Below are 8,268 nucleotides of genomic sequence, written 5' to 3' on the forward strand. Positions count from 1 at the left end.
CTCTTTGCGTCATCGAGCCGGACGCTGGGCTGGAGGGGCGTCGCAACCGAACGTGACACACATGGCAAACATGGCGACCTCCGTACTAATCGAGGTGTTTGCGAAGTCCGAACCACTCAAGCGCATTTCCAAGTCCTTCAACATTTCTACCGACGCAAAAGTACACCTGGCGCAACTCAGCAAAGCTGTCGCTGCCGCCCAGAAAGACGTGAATGCGTACCTAACTGAGTTAGTTGACGAACGCACGTCTGGCGCCGGCGATCTGGAGGCTGATAATGGTAAAAACCGACGAAAAATTATGATGAAAGTCGAGATTTTTGTGACATTGTTGTGGTCATTCCTTCCTCCCCGTTCTTTCCTAGATGACGAGGACGACACTGATGACGCACCAGTGAAGAAAAAAGCAAAGAAGTCCTGACAGTTGATAGTCAGCTCTGTGTTCGTTATTCTTCACCCTGTGTGTGTATGTATGTGCCATGTTTACTGAGGTGAAGAAGAAGAAGCTCTGCATGTGCACCTCTTCGCAAATTCGTACCTGCACATTATGTAAAAAAGTTCATCTTGTGTCAATTCCCCCAAAATAAAACTTCACATCATCACCATTTGTTTTGTGCCCGTTATCTTTTGTGATGGACTTTTAGCCGCGCCACTTCTGAAAACAGGCAGTTTAAATGTAGGACTTTGCACACTCGGCATAAAACGGTATCGTATGAATGATCACAGCCACGCGAGTTGTTCACAAGTGTAAGGCGAGAGCGTTGATGCGGCATTCCGAGGTCTCGTCATGCAGGTTCCGGGGGAAGTCCAACCCAACCCAGATGAGGAGGAAAGAATCCCGCTCACATATGCACACAAATAGCTTCACAGGCTAACTGGTAAAACACGCAATCGCGCGAAACTAACCCGTTAAGAAACCGCCAAATGGCGCCAGCTCCAAGCTAATTTTCCCAAGCCTCACGCTCGGGCCGATGCCCCTCCTGCAGAGTACACCCAAACTTTGACGACGCCACATGGTAATTCCCCAAACCCCACACTCGACCTTCACAGCACAGATCTGGATGACCAATGAAGGCTGATCAACCCAGCAATCTGGACTACAGCAGCCAATGTGGCATGGGCCTGGACTAAGGGCTGTCTTCTGTGGGGTTTAAATGATCAAAATATTAGAGTGCTAGCACTTGTAGTGGCCATTCTCCACTTTTGGTCGTTGTCTGAAGCCTGCTGCATGGCAGGCTGCTCACCTGCCCACCCCGTCAGGCGGCGGCTCAATCGTGAGAGGCTGCTCAGTATGAGGAACCTGGATCGCAACCCAACCCAAGTCCCACCGATGGCAGCACCTGCCATAGAAGGGCAGTGGCACATCACTTGACCACTGCACCAGGAGTGGTAAGAAGACTCCCAGGGATCTATGAATGGAAAGAATGACCAATTCGGCATATATGGATATCAATGCATTATCGCTATCTGAACAACTGCCATCCGTGGACACTGGATCTGAACACCGGAACCGAAGTGAAAACCGGGCTGCTTGCACACCTAATTTGCATTTGGCCAACTGCGCAAATCGACCATCAATTTTTCTACTACTTCATGAAGTTAATGCAATCTCAGACACACACACACAGTGGACAAAGAATGAGAACAAACACAGCACTATCAACTGGAGGATTTATTTCCACAACATCAGTTATACATGACTCGAAAATTTCGCATCCGTGTATTGATACCCATGTCAAGAAAATAAATCCTCCAGTTGATAGTCAGCTGTGTCTTCGTTCTCATTCTTCATCCTGGGTGTGTCTCGGATTGTGCTGTTAACTTCACGATGCTTCGTAGCCAACTAGGCCCCCTTACAACCCTCAACCACCTCTGTCGCAGAAACCGAGTTGCCCAAATTTTTGAGATCATCTTACACTTGCCGCATGCAATTTGCAATACAGGTAGTCACAGCCTGGTTATGGCCAATCCCCCTTGTGGGTATGTGCCATTTTATATGGCCAACCACAACTACTAGCCCACCAAGATGTCAATACAATTCATTTCTACTACTGCTTCCGACATGCCAGAACTTCTTGGCTATAGATCCACCGATTCTGGGCCATATTGCAAGCGGAGCCTCAGAACTTGTGCAGTTGAGGTAGGGCAAAGAGGGATTAAGAAAAAACACCCAAGGTTTGTAATTACATTAACTGAAAATTGCAGTGTATTGCCTTCCTACAGAAGAAATTTGGGCTCTGGATTACTTGAGACCACCTGGAGGAGTAATTTTAAATTGCGCCAACATCACATAGGCACCTTTTACGTTTCACCTTTATAGGCAGACTGCCACCATTCGGGATTGAATCAAATATCTGGGCAGCCAATGCTGGCGCTATTTGTTCTCAGAAGTTTGTTTTTCACAAATGAGCCGAAATATTTTATCATCATCATCCTGACTACGCCCACTGTAGGGCAAAAGCCTCTCCCATGTCTCTCCTATTAACCCTGTCCTTTGCCAGCAGCGCCAACCGTATGCCTGCAAATTTCTTATTCTCATCCACCCACCTAACTTTCTGCCGCCCCTGCTACGCTTGCCTTCTCTTGGAATCAGCTCTGTTACCCTTAAGGTTATCTTGCCTTCCCATTACATGCCCTGCCCAAGCCCATTTCTTCCTTTTGATTTTAACTAGGGTGTCATCAACCCACATTTGTTCCCTCACCTACTCTGCCCGCTTCCGGTCTCTTAACGTTACGCCTATCATTTTTCTTTCCATAGCTCGCTGCGTTGTCCTTAACTTGAGCTGAACCATTTTTCTTAGGCTCCACTTTCTGCCCTGTAGGTGAGTACCGGTAAGAGACAGCTGTTGTACACCTCTCTCTTGAGGGATATTGGTAAACTTCCATTCATTATCTGAGACAACCTGCCATATGCGCTCCACCCCATTCTTATTCTAGTTATTTCCCTCTCATGACCCGGATCAGCGGTCACTACCTGCCCTAAGTAGACATATTCCATTACCACTTCCAGCACCTCGCTATCAACTGTGAACTCTTTCCCCTTTCTAGACTGTTGAAAGGAGTATAGTCACCCAATTTTGGCGGCATGTTTTCCCCTCTACAATGATGCGGAAGACTCTACTACGCATGAATCACCATGTGATATTTGCCTACGATTGCTAAATAATCTATAATTGAATTTTTTCTGTAATGCTGTTTCGGTTTCAACAGCCGAACGATGGCGGTGAAGTCAGAGTACTTTTGTGTCACGTGAGGCATGGAAAAACGTCCATATAGTCGCTGCTTCATCGTTATAATTTACTGCAGTGCTGAAGACAGCCTTCCTCAAGAGCCCGAATGACAATGAATGTGGAAGCAGCAATTATATTGCAGTTTCATGCCTCATCTGACCTGTTAGCTCATGCTGACGTCGCAGTCCTCATTCGGCTGTTGAAACCGAAACAGCACGAGAAAGAAATGAGATTATAAATTATTTATTGATTGTGGGAGAATAGCAGGTGGTAATCCATGCATTTCTTGTGCATCATTACATACAAAACACGCACCCAAAAGCCAGGTGTCTATACTCCTTTGAATATTACTTTGGTTTTCTGCATATAAATTTTTCGACCCACTGTTCTGCTCTGCCCAACTCATTGATCATGATTTGCAGTTCACCTCATGAGTGACTCAGCAAGGCAATCGCAGATTATTTAGGTTTCTCCATTAACTCATCCCCAACTGTTTCTAGTTCAGGCCTCTGAATACCTCCTGTAAGCAGGCAGTGAATAGCATTGGCGAGATCATGTCTCCCTGCCTGATGCCCTTCCTTATTGGAATTTTATCCAGACTTTATGGAGAACTATGGTAGCTGTGCAGTTGCTATATATGTCGCGGTATTTTCCCGTAAGGCTCTTCTACAACCCGATTCCGCAATGCCTGCATGACTGCCGAGGCCTCCACCAAGTCAAATGCTTTCTCGTGATCAATAAAGGCTATACACAGGGGTTGGTTATATTCTGCACATTTCTCTATCACCTGAGTGACAGTGATCTATTTTGGAATATCGTTTACAAAAGGCTACCCGATCATTTGGTTGATTGAAGTATAAGGTTGCCCCAACTCCAATAGCGATCACCTCAGTAAATACATTGTAGGCAAAAGATAGTAAGCTGGCCGGTGTGTAATTTTTCCAAGTCCTTAGAGTCTCCTTTCATTTGAATTAAGATAATGGTAGCGTTTTTCCAAGCTTCTGGTACACTTCACATAGCTCGCTGCATTGTCCTTAACAACTGAGCTGAACCTTTTTCGTTAGCCTCCATGTTTCCGCCCCGTAGGCGAGTACTAGTAAGATACAGCTGTTGTATACTTTTCTCTTGAGGGATATTGGTAAACTGCCATTCATGATCCGAGAGAACCTGCCATATGTGCTCCACCCAATTCTTAAGAGTATTCAGTGGCAGAATACTCACCTGCCGAAATATCTGCTACCTGCCAACAGCCACCCCCTCTTCCTAGGAGACAGATAAAGTCTGGTTTAATGACTTACGTGATCAGAGCACTAACATACACACTTGCTTTTGAAGAACGAGACTACAAAGCAACCCTCCCTCCTTTCTACCAAAAAGAAGAAAGATTACTTTTGGTGGTGTGTGACAAATGTGCTTTATTGCATTTCCAGTAAAAAATATATTCATATATAAACAGTTTTTAACAGAGGGTAGTCACACACAACTTTCACAACACACAAACATGTACCGCCTGGCTGCGAGAAAGAACAGTAGCAAGGCAGTGAGTGATGAAGATGTGAGCCAGCGGTTTGATGAGATCATGGAGGTGACCCACATGCATGTAACAAGCATCACGGAGTGCCAGGTTGTCCCATGGCTTCACTGCACAGCTTGATGTATTTCATGATCTCTTCATCTGTAAAAGCAGGAAAAAAAAAAGGCATTGAAGTTGGGGTAAACCTGAAAAGCAGTTTAACAGGCTGAAGTCTCTGGAAAGCTTGAGAGGCGATCAATGTTTGCAGCAGGTGCGGCATTTGCCAAAGCTGGTCCATCCGAACAAAAATTGCTTTTGCTCTTGTTTTCAAGGCCTTTTCTACCAGTATAGTACGACTCAAAACAAAACATGCTCCCTGCAAAAACCTCTTTCGTTTTCCAGGATTATTCTTTCCTTAAAATCGTTCCATTTCTTGAGATTCCCTCAGAACCTACGACTTGTCTTCGAATCACGACACATTTTAACTAAGATGAAACTAACAAGAGGTTGTTGTAAACCTACAGCCTGTGCTATGCGACTGACCAACACAATGAACCACTCTGCTGAAAGTAGAACTGGCCCGTAAACCATACAGTCCTACCAAATTAGACAGATGTCTGCTGAAAATGTTTATCTTTAGGCATATGTTTCTGCAGCTTTAGTTCATGCGCACCTTGGTACTGGTTTTTCCCAAACAGTGCCTCATACTATCGTCTAATACAGCTTAAGTCTGCAGTGAAGCTCCGCCTAAATTTAGGACCGGCGCACAGAATCCCTCCATGACAAAAACATAGTCCATTATTAAAACTTCTTTTGTCACCTAAACAAGAAGCTAATCACAAGAAAAAAAGTTATAAATAAAGTCAAACATTAAAAAGATGATTTCATTTACGTTTGTGAATGGCTAGCGGAGTAATACAGAATGCCACGGACCGTGGCCCAGTGATAACAACTGCTGTTTTTTTTAAGTTGTATGCTACTATAAATACACAACCTGACAGGTCAGACATTTCAGATAATCTGAACTTTGACAAGCTGGAGAGGTCTTTTTTTATGGGTCCTGTCAGGGTGGGTCTTTACCTCGTCCCTTGCGCTGCCTCTTGGCATCATTGAAGTATCCGCGGGCAGTGCTGTAGTTCCCCATGTGGTAGTGTGCGAGCCCCTTGCGGAACAGGGCCTTGACATTGCCAGGCAGGATGCGCAGCGCATTGTCACAGTAAGTCACCACTCGGGTGTAGTCGCAGTTGGGCTGAAGTAACAGGCACGCTGGCAGAGAGAAGAGGAAGGTCAGAAAGAAAGTTGGCTTAAAAATTTGTCAAAAGTGCATTTTGGAAATAGGAGCAATCATGCCTTAGCCTCTACAGGCCATAACACAGTATGAACCAACAACTTTTAGAAGATTGCTACAATGCAGTAAAACTGGATAATTCAGAAGGAAATCACCCTGTAGGGCTAACAGGAACAAAGCTAAGGCAAAAGAAAAACAGGCTTTCATAACTTAATGTGCAGTGAAACACAACGAAGGATAACAAAAAGCACAGTTGTCATCTTATCTTGCGTCGCACTGCATGTCCAAGTATGAATGTTCACGGGCTAGCCCAGCCATTTTAATTAAGAACAGGCTTTCATCCGTATTCATCCTCATTTCCATGCCCAATAAATCTGAAACAAAATTTCACCACACAGACGCAAGGCTGAAGACGGCACAATGAACTGACCAGCAAGGTTGTTGTAGCAATCGGCCTTGAGCCTCTCCAGCTGTTCCTTGACCTCTGCGTTCACAGGGACCGGCGGGGGATGGACGGCGGTGTCGTACTTTGACTGGCAGGCACGAACATAGAGGAGGCACTGATGGTACTTCCGAATGGCCGGCTTGATCATCTGGCTTTTGTAAAGTTCATTGCCTTCCTGCAAGCAGCAGAGGTACGATGCCAGATAGTAAAGCTGATCATGCAGTATAAAACAAACTATTAACGGAACACCATTCTGGTCAACATTCCTGCCTTCCCTTTTCCTTCTGATCAGCTAGCCTACTGTTTAAAAACAGCCAGCCTCAGCATGTTGCAAAGGTCTGCTTTTGCCTCTGCTCCGAGGTTCACGAAATGAAACGTCTTCTATGTGGGGATACTCTACAAAGCTTCAGGCAAGGGGGGCTGCAGTTGCGAATGCACATTAAACCACAGAGAAAGCTGTCTGAAGTGAGCAGTACTCGTGCACGAATGCTTACTAGTTGTGAATGTTCACAAGTCATTGTTTCATGAAGACACCAGCGAAAACGGGCTATTTCTTCAAATCACGCACATAAATGACCTGCAGCAATACTGGCTGCAAAAATAACCTGCTGCATGCCCTTGAGACTGACAGCTGTCAACACGTGCACAGATGACGCAAGCTAAAAGTGCATCGTGCTCGAAAATCTAGTTCGGTCGTGTTTAAATTGTGAAATCTTTCAGTGCGGCTTCTGTTAAAAAAAAAAAAAGAACTCCACAGAGCAATTTATGCCTGTGCAAGGTAATAAAGGCCACTGCTGTCTTTAGGACAATGCTTGGATACCAGGCTTATTCCACAAGGAAGAATACGGCAAGCACTCAAACCAACTTTTCAAAGGATTCTGCACTTTGCTACCGTCTCTGGCGAGGCGCGTAAAACAAGCGTGGAACCGGTGCTACAGTTCGTCCATGTGCTTTGATAGGTGCTGAAGGCAGTTGCGGTCACGTCACTGTACTCGCGCACAAAGCTGACTCACCGAGACTCGAAGGCAGTTAAAAACATGAACCTAACATGAACCTAGCCAAACCAGCGATGTGTGAACCAAAATCGGCAGTGGCTTCGTCCTAAACGCGCGACATCGCAGAGATCAACATTGCTCAGCTCGCGGAGTAAGGGCCTTAAAAGCGGCAATAAAAACGCCGTAGCAAGAACGCACGACGCCCGCAGACTACCATGCAGACTACCACACGCGTTATCAACTTCTTCGAAGCAGTCTTGAAGAACGCAGGCACTCCTGGAATTTCACGAAGTCAGCTCAGGAACAGACGAACACTCACCTGTTTACACACTTTTGCGTGCTCGAAGTTCTGAATCGTATTACTGTAGCGCCTGGCGCTCGGCGTAGGCTGGCTTGTCTGGTCGTCGAGCGTTAGTTCGCCCATCGCTTTCGCGTCTGTCGCAGCCATGGTGATCGGGGCCAGCGTCGGGACGCGCTTATAACCTGTCGCGATTCCCCAGGCGTTCTATCAGCTGTCACTGCACGCGGCAGACGCAGGTAACTCTGCGCACGGCACGCACTCGAACGTGGTCAACACGCGTCAGCTACGCGGGACATGCGAGATAGCACAGCACGTTGTCACAGCTGTCAGCGTCCTTATGTACTACAGGCACCACAGGGTTCTTTGTTGTTTATGTCTGGTCATTTTCAGACGATATGATTGGTTGACCAATGTAAACCCGGAAAACGTTATCGCACTTCCGGCTTTACAATTGCATAAAACAGCTAAAGTCTATTAGTAATTAGCGTTCAAGCGGTGC

General features: G+C 46.0%; 2 protein-coding genes across 2 annotated transcripts; one reads left to right on the forward strand and one right to left on the reverse strand.

Moving 5' to 3' along the window:
* Window positions 1-40: 40 nt before the first annotated feature.
* Window positions 41-602, forward strand: LOC144105590 (uncharacterized). The gene is made up of 2 exons (XM_077638710.1): window positions 41-278; window positions 363-602. The coding sequence occupies exons 1-2, from the start codon at window positions 62-64 to the stop codon at window positions 416-418; spliced, it is 273 nt and encodes a 90-aa protein (XP_077494836.1). The 5' UTR covers window positions 41-61; the 3' UTR covers window positions 419-602.
* Window positions 603-4,688: 4,086 nt separating this feature from the next.
* LOC144104509 (tetratricopeptide repeat protein 9C-like) lies at window positions 4,689-8,050 on the reverse strand. Its single transcript, XM_077637582.1, has 4 exons — window positions 7,788-8,050; window positions 6,459-6,648; window positions 5,821-6,006; window positions 4,689-4,902 (listed from the first exon to the last, which is right to left on the reverse strand). Exons 1-4 carry the CDS (start codon window positions 7,914-7,916, stop codon window positions 4,838-4,840), a joined length of 570 nt encoding a protein of 189 aa, XP_077493708.1. The 5' UTR covers window positions 7,917-8,050; the 3' UTR covers window positions 4,689-4,837.
* Window positions 8,051-8,268: the final 218 nt, after the last annotated feature.

The sequence above is a fragment of the Amblyomma americanum genome, chromosome 9 (assembly GCF_052857255.1).
Source record: "Amblyomma americanum isolate KBUSLIRL-KWMA chromosome 9, ASM5285725v1, whole genome shotgun sequence".
Lineage (NCBI taxonomy): Eukaryota > Metazoa > Arthropoda > Arachnida > Ixodida > Ixodidae > Amblyomma > Amblyomma americanum.